Genomic DNA, 12,559 nt, shown 5'->3' on the forward strand with positions numbered 1-12,559 from the left:
ACTTAAGGTGGTGTTTGTAAATGCTTTTAGAAATAGCTTATGAGCTTTTTTTTGCACATAATCAGTTTTTAGGTGTTTGCAAAACAAGTTTTTGCTTATCTTAAAATAAGCTGTTTAAGCTATAATTTTAAAAGCACTCGTGTACCTGCCTTTTCTAATTTAGTTTATTTTCCAGCTAATTTGCAAACACTCTCAACTTTTAGAAATAAGCACTTATTTCCAACTTAACTCACGGTGTTTGTAAAAGCTTATTTAAATGCATAAGTTAATGATTGTGAGTTAAGTTGGTTTTAAGTGTTTATTTCTAAAAGTTGTGGGTGTTTGCAAATTTACTGGAAAATAAACTTAAATTGAAAAAGTAGGGTCATGGGTGCTTACAAATTATAGCTTAAAGCTGCTTATTTTAAGAGAAGCAAAAACAAAAGTTCATTTTGCAAACACTTAAAAATATATTATAAGCAAAAAAAACTCATAATCTATTTGTAAAAGTTTTTGCAAACACCACCTCATAATCATTGACTTCTACTTTTGAAATAAACTTTTGAAATAAAGGTGAATAATACTAATAATAATAATAATAATAATTTTGATTATTATTATTTTGACAAGATAAATATATTGTGAAATATATATATGCATGTTGAGAAAGATATAAATAAACACATTGCATGAAAGTAGCAGCAGCATTGAATGTGGTAAGTCTACCTGCCTTCATTAACTCGACTTAAATTGGATTAAATGCAGAATTGAATGACTTAGTATAGATACCTTTAAATGCCCCTTCCAACTCCCACCTCCTCTTCTCCTTCATCTCTATTCCAACATACACAACTACACATACATACATATATTTTTATTAAATAATTTTAATTAACTATATATAAAATCAAATTTAAAGTTACCATTATTACCCATAAATTAGTTTTTTCTCTTCCGGCTTAATTACCCATGATTTAGTTGCACCAGAAGGCGAAATTCCTCACCCCAGCGCCCCCATCCCTTGGTTCGATAAATATTTGATGGAGGGATGTAAATTCATGGTGACTCAACAGTACGTTAGAGTAGCGGACCCGGACCTGGCTTGTAAAATCTTATTTAAAAGATTATTATTATACTACCCTTAGATTTTGCATCTTTGAGTTTTTTTATACGCATCTTTGAGTTTTCTTCTTTCATTCCCCTTCTTTGCTTTTGTCCTTCATCTTTGAGTGAAAGAGAACCGAGCTTTACTCAGTGTGCGGGTATTCGCTTTGACTGGTTTACTGTGTATGTGTTGGTGAGTCAAGTCAATGTGAGTGATCTAAACATATAATTACTAAATTAAATTATTTGTAAGTTTGTTTTGGGCTGGATTGTGATGGATTGGTACCTTATATTGCTCCATACACTATTCGTTTGCTTTTAATATTAAAAGCCCATAACATGTAGGTTTGGGCAAACGAATATGGGCTCACTAGCGGATTAAATTGGAATGCTACTTTAGGTGATTCAAAGTCAATCTATTTATATACTCAAAAAAAGAAAAAGTCAATCTATTTAAATTATTAATATTTATATCACGAAAATTCAAATTTGTAAAATGATTGGCCACGTGATTCACAAACTTTATTAAATAATCTTATTTTGTGTATTTAGAAAGTGTCGCAAGAATAGATGATCACTTTTAACAACTGACAATGAGGGCATAATCGTCTATTAACAAATGAACTCCAGAATTATCCGGTGAATTCTATTTTTTCCCCATACAGAGAAGAAGAAGCTTCACCCGAAACAGAATTGAAAACCCTAATTCCTCCGTCGTCGCACGCCGGAACGATGTCGCACTTCGGGAGATCTGGACCGCCGGACATCAAGGACACTTTCTCTCTCCTCGTCCTCAACATTACTTTTCGTACTATTCATCTCTTTTTATCTCTCCCTTGATTTTTACTTTTAACTGTTTTTTTTACTGCGTTTGTTTGATTTTAATTATGGATACCGTTTTCAGGCACGACGGCAGACGACTTGTTCCCCCTCTTTGATAAGTATGGAAAAGTGGTTGATGTTTTCATCCCCAGAGACCGGAGGTATACGATCACATGTCTCTGTATATATCGCTTATATATATTTCTCGGCAGATTTGGATTACGTGATTTTTTTTTTCTAGTGTTGTTTGAAATTTGATGAAAAAATGTAGTTTTATTTTGCAATCCTGATTTCGGTTGTCGTGGTTTGGAAGCTGACAGAAAAGTTACAATTATTTCTTAATACATATTTCTTTTGTCTTCTTCCAAATTTTGAATATCCAATTGATCTGTGTAATTAATTTGGTTTTCTACGTTGCTGCAATTTTTAATATCAGGAGTGGAGACTCAAGGGGCTTTGCGTTTGTGCGGTACAAGTATCAAGATGAGGCCTCTAGGGCAGTTGAAAAGCTAGATGGTGAGTTGGAAAGTTGAAATAGGTAGCTTGAGAAATAAATGAAATTCAAATCTGTTTCTCTTGTGATACATTGGTATGTTGTCCCATGCAGGAAGAGTTGTTGATGGGAGAGAAATAATGGTTCAGTTTGCCAAGTATGGTCCCAATGCTGAAAGAATGTAAGTTGATTCACCTCTCTACAATTTCTAATTTGGCGGCTCATCGGAACTCCATTTATGGATTCATATGGATTCAGTACTAAGTAGTGTTTCCAATGATATCAGCTATTCACATGGGCTTAAAATTTTTGTACTTATGCATTGTTGATTTATAGCTTTATAATACAAAAAAAAAAAATCATGTTTTAACTTGGTTTTTTTCATTAGTCACAAGGGGAGAATCGAGGAACCTGTTTTCAAATCCAAGGGATCAAGAAGCCGCAGTCCTCGACCGAGGTAGAATACCATATATCTTAATTGCTTATGCATTTAGTCACTGAAATCGTCGACTCTCATCAGATGCAAGAACACAGCTAATATCTGTTCATCATTTGATTTGGGCTTCTCTCTACTATTCCATTACATGAAAATTAGTTTCGTCCCTTATTTGGACAGCCTTTAATGATCCCTAATTCTTCAATGATCTTATTTACAGGAGTGAACACAGGGACAGGGATTACAGGAGGAGAAGCCGCAGTAGAAGTAGGGGTAGAAGTGAAAGAGAACGTCCTCGTGGCAGGGAAAGGGATTATCGCTACAGAAGCAGGAGCAGGTCTCCAAGCCGGAGCCGAAGTGTGAGTCCTGGTTATCGTAGAGAACGTGAAAGAAGCAAATATGATGACAGGCATAGAAGAAGAAGCCCGTCTTATGAAAGGTATCTCCTTAGTGTCACCATAGTTATATACGAGTCATATTACATGATTACTTCTTAATTGATTTCTGATTATGCTTTTGGTGTTAATTACAGTGCTTCACCTGCTCGCCGAAGTCTTACTCCGCAGAGGAGTCCGTCTCCGAAAAAATCACCCCCTTCGAGGGGTGCAAGTCCAGATGCTCGTAATCACAAAGAAAGGTCTATTACCCCGAAGAGTGTCTCTCCTCGTGGTCGTCGTTATTCTCGAAGCATGTCACCACGTTCAGATGCTGATGTGAGCACTAGATTTATAACTGTCCTTTTTGAGAGCTGTTCTTGAGAATGGCATGTTGTGCCTGACTTTTTCCTTCTTCATTTTTTTTTGTTTTTGTTTATTTGTGACAGGAGTGAAGGAGATAGAGTGCTGCTTGAGCGAATATGGAAGGGGTGGTGTTCGTGGCGACGTTTGTTTTCTAGAGCAACTTCATCTATCTTGTGATTAGCTATGTAGTGGTTGCTATAAGTGATTTCCTGAAATATGATTGCGAAGGTTGTACTCTTTTCATGGTAGCGGATACATTTTGCACCCTACTTTCATGGTTTGATAAACTGCTTGTTTCTCTCTAGATTTTTCAACATTTGACTCATTAAAGACTTTATGGCCTTCTATAGTTTGTGTCCGTGAGGAGTAGTTGCTGCTGAAATACAAGATGATATAGCAGCTTTTGGTGCTGTTTTAGATGATGCAGTAGCTGTTGATGGTGCTTTTATTTTGCTGTTGATTGTGTTTGAATGTGTTGCTGGTGATGATAATTGGTAAGGCAAAATAGTCTTTGCATGTTAATTTTTTGTATCACATTCACGTATGATGGTTTAGTGCATCATGAGGTTGGTGGAGTGGAGTCGGTGGAAAATGTGGCTGTGCTGTTGACGAGTAGATATTCTGTTTGCTGATAATTTATCGAACCACATCTGCCACCTGTCAATAAAATTTCTGTGATCTTACGGATGGTAAGATATCAACCATCTTGCTTTTGCACCATTTGTGGTGAACTGTTTGACTCTTTTTATAGGTTTTTTTTTTAAATTAATTTTGGAAGTCTTACACTATGAGTCTATTTGTGTTACAGCACATAAGATCGTGGCTTTAGACGAGAAGTGATAGCATGTTCTTGTAGAATGGTTGATGCTGTACTTGCTGATAGGTATAGAAATTGATGAATGGTTTGGTAGCTGTGTTGCTGTTGGATGCATGGTGGGCTTGCTGTTTTGATTGGGATACAATTTCCTTGTGTTTGTTCTTATTTGAATACCGTGCTAATTTGAAATTGGATTTATGGCTAACGGTAAAACTTGTGTAGCTGATCAAGATAAGCTTGTTTAGAAGATGGTTTGATTAGTATGAACTCCGGTTCGAGTTAGTGTCAACTTTTGAAATTAGTGTTACGATAAGCTTGTCTAGAGGATGGTTTGATTAGTATTAACTGTTGACTTCAATTCGTATTTGTGTCAACTTCAATTCGAGTTAGCATTAAGGTTCTAGTATTAAACATATGTTCGAGTTCGTATTAAGGTTCTAGTTAAAACTTCTGACATAGTATTAACTATTCTGTCCACGGATGTTTTCTAGCCTTGTTGCAGAATCGGATTGTTGTAATAACTATTAATCTTTATGTTATCTATCATATCCAATAGGTGATGGTTTTTACGGAGTAATGTTTAGATGCGAAACTTGAAAATATGGAATATGCTTGATGAGCATAATTTATTGTTTGTCCTACTTTTCCGATAATCGTCCGGGTAGATTGGTTTTAGTGTGATTTCTCGTTTCACCCTTTATGTAATCACACCGATTTGTTTGTTTAATTTATTTTATTGACAATGGTTGGATTTACATCACAAGATATTGAATTGTTTTTTCGTATGTATATCGCTTCTCGTACCTTCTTCGAATCTAACCTACATCCATAATAAAATATCATCGCCCAACGTCAAATTCCAACGTTTACAAACTGAAGGCAAAAATTCACAAGCACACCACTTGTAGATTAATTTAAGAAACCTTTAAAAAAATGTTTTTTTTTCAATTTTAATTGTAATTGAAATAATTTCTAAATATTTTTTAATTTCTGGGGCTTGTATAGTGATGAACTAAAAGAAGAGTCATTTGGTAGTGAATTGAGTAATTTTATGTAATTTATAATTACGCATGTTTATTACTTTTTCTATAATTGAAAGATAATGTTAAATCGAAATATTAATTTATTATGAAATGACAAAAGAGCCAGAAATCGAATTATCTAATCTATATAGAAGTACGTCAAGAGAACATTTCTCATAGGGGAAACTACAGAAAAATCCCTAAACCAAAACTTGAAACACAGATCAGTCCCTAGGTAGTTTCCCCTAGCATTTCAGTCCCTACTCACGCGCCTAACATGCAGATCAGTCCCTAATAAAATGTGCAAATACGAAAATACCCTTTACTTTATACTAATTTTACATAACTTCTTTTCAACTTCCCACGCGCCGTTTGTATTACACGCTCTTTGCCCGTTACATTTCAAAAATCAAACAACAAAAAAGAAGCTAAAAAGGCGCAGAAAAAACCACCGTTCAGTAATACCCATTTTCAGACCAAGAAGAAACGAAGAAGAAACGAAGAAGAAACGAAGAAGAAACGAAGAAGAAACGAAGAAGAAACGCAACAGAGAAACAACAAAGAAGGAAGAAATTACGAAACACGAAGAATCAACAAACCGCAGAAAAATAGTATAAACAAACCCATTTATAAACAATGGTGAAGCAGGGTAAACAACAAGGTTTGATTTTTTATTTTTTTTTCATTTTCTTGGAAACAGACCCATTTGGGTGTTGCTTAAGCAGGGCAAAAAGTTTTATTTGTTATAGAATTGCATGATTTTGAACATATCCACTCATGGGTATTATGCCTCGACTTTATTCGGTGTTTGCCCTAATCATTAAATCGGTTCCAATATTTGTTGTTCTGTTGTTTGGGTTTGCAAAGATCATTTATTTGTTGTCGAATTTCATGATTTTGTAACAGTTTTCTCATGGGTATTATTCTTCGGTGACATTAGCATGTCCCCAAAGCATTTTGAGTCCTAACAAGGGTTTCATATAGGATATGGGAAAGAGGCTTATTGTATTTTTCGTACTGGTTCTATAGTATGTGTCATGCGCAGTAATGGTATTAATAGTGCATTTAGATGGTATAATCTTTGATGGTTCTGTAGCATGTGTCATATGCCACAATAGTATTACCAGTGACTTTGAATGGTATTACTAGTGACTTCGGATGGTATTGACATGTGGTACTAGAAGTATAATGTTGATGGTCCTGTAGTATAAGTCATATGCCATAATAGTATTACTAGTGCCTTTGAATGGTATTACTTGTGACTTCGGATGGTATTGACTTGTGGTACTAGAAGTATAATGTTTGATGGTCCTGTAGTATAAGTCATATGCCATAATAGTATTACCAGTGCCTTTGAATGGTATTACTAGTGATTTCGGATGGTATTGACATGTGGAACTTTATAGTACGTTGTATTTGTTATAATTGTATTTGTTTTATGTGTATGTAATTGCAGGAATTGTTGTAAAAGAAGATTGCAGCAAGCTATCAATAGGCTGCAGGTGCTCACCGATCGCTTTTCACCTAACTATGGAAGGTGTGAAAAAAGTGATGAAGAAACAACATCATGAAGTACTGAAGAAAAATCCCTTCTATCACTACATGGACATGCCTAAAATAAACCACAGCTTCCATAGGGTTGTGTCTCTCATGCAAGCGTACAATCCAGAAGATCGGGCCTTCTGGTTTGGGGGAAATACTATACGCTTGGAATTCACTCCGCAGCAATTATCTATCGTATTAGGGCTGCAGTACGAAGGCGTACCGGTGGATGTGAATATGGATGGTAGAGACACTGATTTCATCACACGTATTTTTGATGGTAAGTTATCTTTAGTGACGAGGCCATATATTGGTTATAAACTGGAGGCCTATGCAGTTATGACCGATCAACAATCTGTTGAAGATTTCAGCAGATTGTACACTATTTATCTGTTAAATACTATTCTACTGCCAAAGGGGAACAAAACGTTAGAAAGGTGGGTTTATCCGCATGTAGAAGATTTGGAGGTTTTAGGGTCTTTTGCATGGGGAAAGTTGGTGTATGATATTCTTGTTGAGAATATGGAGGGGTATCTGAAGGGGGGGTTGAAGTATTTTGATGGATGCACTATCGGCTTATTGGTAAGTGATATCTAATAGTGAATATATATTATGTTATATTGAATATACCAATTAATATTGATTCCAAAATACGCAGGCATGGGTGCATGAAAGGATCACGTCACTAGGGGTTAGCACCAGTGTTTACAAATTTCCCCGGTTCTTCCGGTGGCAAGACAGCAAAATCCCAATCGATGAAGAAGCAGCTAGGTTGCTTTTTGATCAGATAAAACAAGTGCAGGTAACACTTTGAGTTACAAAATATATAATGTATTAGGTATTTGCTAACAAATTTTTTACGTTTATTAGGTTATACCATTTTCTGTGTACCCGAAAGAGAAAGCGTTGCTTTCTCCGGTTTTGGAAGTAATTTCTGGTCCAGTTGTTGGAATTAGTGCTGACAGATTTGTGGAAATAAGTTCTGAGAGTAGTGAAGATGAGATTGGAGACGTGGAAGCAACATCTGTAAGTCATTAATACAATAAACCCTAAAATTCATACTTCCATTCCCATTGGAACATACTATATGTCAACTAATATAATACTATGGTATAACATGTTTCGTACTATTGTTTTTTTTAGTTGCAGCAGATGATGAATAACTTAAAAAGGAAGAGGGGGAATGTAACAGAAGAAAAAAATAAAGAAAAAAAAATGCAGAGTAAGAGAAAGAAAGAAAAGGAGATAGAGAAAGAGAAGGAGATAGAGATAGAGAAAGAGCAGGAGAAAGAGAAGGAGAAAGAGAAAGAGACAGAGACAGAAAAAGAGAGAGAGACGGAGACAGAGAAAGAGATAGAGATAGAGGCAGAGATAGAGGAAAGGGAAAAGGAAGGAGAAAATGAAGGAGGAAAGGGGATGGAAGGTGAAGGAGAACGAAGTGAAGAAAGAGAGAGAAATCAAGGAGACGAAAGTGAAGAAAGAGAGAGAAATCAAGGAGACGAAAGTCAAAGTCAAAGGCCAAAGTCAAAGGCCAAAGTTCCACGCGTGCGAGGACGAGGACGAGGACGTGGTCGTAAACAAGTTCCTGTGTCCAAGGTTTCGGTTTCAGTCCCTGGGATCAAGGTATTTTTATCTAATATTAGTATTACATTATTATTATTTTTTGTCATAATTGGTGTGATTTATTCGTTATATAGAATGCCGATTATTACCGGGGAAGAAATGACTACGTACGTCGTGACCAAATATCCGAAGAAGATAGGATATTGTTGGATCAGTTCTTGGAAAGTGTTGATTTAGGGTAAGAGCACAACCACCTTGATAGTACATGTTAATGTCTTTAATGGTATATGTCAAGTGAATGCATAGTACATGTTGACTGCATGTTATAGTATGTAGTAACTTTGTACATAGTATAAGTTTACTTATCCAATGGTACATGTTGACTGCATGTTATAGTATGTAGTAACTTTGTACATAGTATAAGTTTACTTATCCAATAGTACATGTTTACTGCATGTTATAGTATGTAGTAACTTTGTACATAGTACAAGTTTACTTATCCAATAGTACGTGGTTATGTCTTACTGTAGTGAAATTATTGTGGAGAGAGGCCCACATCAGTTGACGGGAAGGCATATGTGCGAACTTTTATTTGATGAAATGCTGAGTGCAGAACACATAGATTTGTACTTGAATCTATTATGTTCCGAATCTATCATGACCCAGCATGGACATGAGATTGATTACCTTGACTCCCCTGCCCAGGTATATAGTGGTTTAACAAATAATTTTGCATACATTACAATGTTATCTAATATTCTCTATTATGTTTCGTAGCAAGAGTTAATGTCGCGACCTCGGATGGACGTAGAACGAATGAGCGATGCCAAGTTTGATCGTCTTCTCAATGATTTTACTATTTTTGGAACGATGGCTTTTGACAAGCTAAACACAGCAAATATCTTCAGTAAAACATTTGTCATGATACCTATCAATTCCAGTGAACACTGGTTCCTGCTTGTTCTGAACCCAATAGATAAATGTATTTACCATTGGAACTCCATAGACTATTCTCCGAATTTCCCAGGAATTGCGGATTATGTCGTAAGCCCATATTCTTGTAATTAGTTATTCTTTATTCTTGCGAATTGTTGTAGACTAATATAATATTTTATTTTCGTAGGCCTCGTTTTACAGCAAGGTGGTTGAAAGAAGGTCTGGGTTGCAGATACAATCGGAAGCTAAATGGGTTCATGGATGCAGGCAGCAGGATGGGAACCTTGATTGCGGCTTGTTTGTCTGCATGTGGGCATATTGTCATGCTATAAACAGTGAAGATATTTGGTTTAAGGCAAAAACTTGCGATATCAAAATACTTCGCCCAAAACTAGCAGCTATCTTTCTGAGGCATCGGGGAGTAGAAGTGGAAGCTAAATATGAAATAGATCTGGCGTTATTGTGAAAAAACTGGGAGTGGAAGTGTTTTGGGGTTCTTGTCTTTTTTGTAATTAATTAATGAACAGGTGAATGTGTTTTTATGCCATAAACAATCTGTCCTTTTGTTGTAGAGCTAATAATACTATTGATTAGCTCTACTCGTACTTTTTCATTGTATACATTGTACTATATGTTTCGATGAAATGTACTTGCCTTTTGAACACATGGTACTTTATTTTGCGATTAATTAGTTTGTATAAAGAATATAAGCGTACCATAAAAATGAGCAACAAATACTGTCTAGTCCATTCGAAGATACCTTGTCAACAATAGACTTGTACTTATTTGATGAACAAAGCGTACTTCACATGTGTATTCACAAAAAACTTACCATAATCGATGTTGATTGACTCCCACATTGTCTCCATTATTGTTTTAGATGATTATTTTAAGGTAGGTGAGCATTATTGTTGCGTTTGGAATACAAGATCCCATAAATATGTTGAATTTCATACATGATACACATATACTATACAATATAGTCATACATTGTCTCCATTCATTCTTAATAGTCTTAAACTGAAGAGTTGTGTCTTAAAATGCGATCATATGGATGCATTGGCCCGACAATAATATATAGAGTGTAAAAATACTATATGAATGGCAAACATATACTTTATCAGTGAACAAATCGTACTATAGTCACGACTCACTTGTACTTTACCAGCTTATACATTATACTTAATTGGTTAACAAAGCGTACTATATTTTTTGATGAATTGAATTGTACCAATTTCATCGACGTTTTAATGATCAATAAGTACGGGAGATGCATAAATTATGTTTTAAATGATTATTTTAAGGTAGGTGAGCATTAGTGTTGCGTTTGGAATACAAGATCCCATAAATATGTTGAATTTCATACATGATACTCATATACTATACAATATATTCATACAAGTCTACAATGCTCAAGTGTAAAACTAATACTTTCCTCAATTCTTACCATAGTCGATGTTGATCTACTCCCACATTGTCTCCATTCATTCTTAATAGTCTAAAACTGAAGAGTTGTGTCTTAAAATGCGATCATATGGACGCATTGGCCCGACAATAATATATAGACTGTAAAAATACTATATGAATGGCAAACATATACTTTATCAGTGAACAAATCGTACTATAGTCACGACTCACTTGTACTTTACCAGCTTATACATTATACTTAATTGGTGAACAAAGCGTACTATATTTTTTGATGAATTGAATTGTACCAATTTCATCGACGTTTTAATGATCAATAAGTACGGGAGATGCATAAATTATGTTTTAGATGATTATTTTAAGGTAGGTGAGCATTAGTGTTGCGTTTGGAATACAAGATCCCATAAATATGTTGAATTTCATACATGATACTCATATACTATACAATATATTCATACAAGTCTACAATGCTCAAGTGTAAAACTAATACTTTCCTCAATTCTTACCATAGTCGATGTTGATCTACTCCCACATTGTCTCCATTCATTCTTAATAGTCTAAAACTGAAGAGTTGTGTCTTAAAATGCGATCATATGGACGCATTGGCCCGACAATAATATATAGACTGTAAAAATACTATATGAATGGCAAACATATACTTTATCAGTGAACAAATCGTACTATAGTCACGACTCACTTGTACTTTACCAGCTTATACATTATACTTAATTGGTGAACAAAGCGTACTATATTTTTTGATGAATTGAATTGTACCAATTTCATCGACGTTTTAATGATCAATAAGTACGGGAGATGTATAAATTATGTTTTAGATGATTATTTTAAGGTAGGTGAGCATTAGTGTTGCGTTTGGAATACAAGATCCCATAAATATGTTGAATTTCATACATGATACTCATATACTATACAATATATTCATACAAGTCTACAATGCTCAAGTGTAAAACTAATACTTTCCTCAATTCTTACCATAGTCGATGTTGATCTACTCCCACATTGTCTCCATTCATTCTTAATAGTCTAAAACTGAAGAGTTGTGTCTTAAAATGCGATCATATGGACGCATTGGCCCGACAATAATATATAGACTGTAAAAATACTATATGAATGGCAAACATATACTTTATCAGTGAACAAATCGTACTATAGTCACGACTCACTTGTACTTTACCAGCTTATACATTATACTTAATTGGTGAACAAAGCGTACTATATTTTTTGATGAATTGAATTGTACCAATTTCATCGACGTTTTAATGATCAATAAGTACGGGAGATGCATAAATTATGTTTTAGATGATTATTTTAAGGTAGGTGAGCATTAGTGTTGCGTTTGGAATACAAGATCCCATAAATATGTTGAATTTCATACATGATACTCATATACTATACAATATATTCATACAAGTCTACAATGCTCAAGTGTAAAACTAATACTTTCCTCAATTCTTACCATAGTCGATGTTGATCTACTCCCACATTGTCTCCATTCATTCTTAATAGTCTAAAACTGAAGAGTTGTGTCTTAAAATGCGATCATATGGACGCATTGGCCCGACAATAATATATAGACTGTAAAAATACTATATGAATGGCAAACATATACTTTATCAGTGAACAAATCGTACTATAGTCACGACTCACTTGTACTTTACCAGC

General features: G+C 34.9%; 2 protein-coding genes across 7 annotated transcripts; both read left to right on the forward strand.

The window, feature by feature from the left end:
* Nucleotides 1–1,638: 1,638 nt before the first annotated feature.
* Nucleotides 1,639–4,961, forward strand: LOC148765494 (uncharacterized). 5 transcript variants are annotated; one of them, XR_016029843.1, is made up of 11 exons: nt 1,660–1,891; nt 1,988–2,066; nt 2,342–2,421; nt 2,513–2,579; nt 2,787–2,855; nt 3,055–3,273; nt 3,367–3,547; nt 3,658–3,802; nt 3,925–4,068; nt 4,130–4,263; nt 4,383–4,961. XR_016029843.1 is itself a non-coding variant. In XM_088814121.1 (8 exons), exons 1-8 carry the CDS (start codon nt 1,816–1,818, stop codon nt 3,661–3,663), a joined length of 777 nt encoding a protein of 258 aa, XP_088670247.1. In that variant the 5' UTR covers nt 1,639–1,815; the 3' UTR covers nt 3,664–3,996. The 5 variants fall into 5 exon arrangements, 2 of the variants coding, with proteins under 2 accessions (XP_088670247.1, XP_088670248.1); XR_016029841.1 differs by having other exon boundaries at nt 3,658–3,819; nt 3,925–4,263; XR_016029842.1 differs by having other exon boundaries at nt 3,925–4,263.
* A 960-nt stretch (nt 4,962–5,921) lies between these two features.
* LOC148765495 (uncharacterized) lies at nt 5,922–11,001 on the forward strand. Of its 2 annotated transcripts, XM_088814047.1 has the most exons (7): nt 5,922–7,537; nt 7,614–7,757; nt 7,826–8,578; nt 8,653–8,756; nt 9,049–9,223; nt 9,296–9,562; nt 9,642–11,001. In XM_088814047.1, the coding sequence occupies exons 3-7, from the start codon at nt 8,108–8,110 to the stop codon at nt 9,918–9,920; spliced, it is 1,296 nt and encodes a 431-aa protein (XP_088670173.1). In that variant the 5' UTR covers nt 5,922–7,537; nt 7,614–7,757; nt 7,826–8,107; the 3' UTR covers nt 9,921–11,001. The 2 variants fall into 2 exon arrangements, with proteins under 2 accessions (XP_088670173.1, XP_088670172.1); XM_088814046.1 differs by having other exon boundaries at nt 5,922–7,757.
* The last annotated feature ends 1,558 nt before the right edge of the window (nt 11,002–12,559 follow it).

The sequence above is a fragment of the Erythranthe guttata genome, chromosome 14 (genome assembly GCF_056151865.1).
Source record: "Erythranthe guttata isolate IM_541 chromosome 14, IM_541, whole genome shotgun sequence".
In the NCBI taxonomy this organism is placed as follows: domain Eukaryota; kingdom Viridiplantae; phylum Streptophyta; class Magnoliopsida; order Lamiales; family Phrymaceae; genus Erythranthe; species Erythranthe guttata.

Excerpts from the sequence above, each read along its gene's own strand:
- LOC148765495 (XM_088814046.1), top strand. The coding sequence starts at position 8,108 with ATGATGAATAACTTAAAAAGGAAGAGGGGGAATGTAACAGAAGAAAAA. Across the intron at positions 8,579-8,652 it reads TTTCAGTCCCTGGGATCAAG|AATGCCGATTATTACCGGGG; the intron begins GTATTTTTATCT and ends TTCGTTATATAG. Across the intron at positions 9,224-9,295 it reads ACCTTGACTCCCCTGCCCAG|CAAGAGTTAATGTCGCGACC; the intron begins GTATATAGTGGT and ends TATGTTTCGTAG.
- LOC148765494 (XM_088814121.1), top strand. The coding sequence starts at position 1,816 with ATGTCGCACTTCGGGAGATCTGGACCGCCGGACATCAAGGACACTTTC. Across the intron at positions 2,856-3,054 it reads AGCCGCAGTCCTCGACCGAG|GAGTGAACACAGGGACAGGG; the intron begins GTAGAATACCAT and ends TCTTATTTACAG. Across the intron at positions 3,274-3,366 it reads AGAAGCCCGTCTTATGAAAG|TGCTTCACCTGCTCGCCGAA; the intron begins GTATCTCCTTAG and ends TGTTAATTACAG.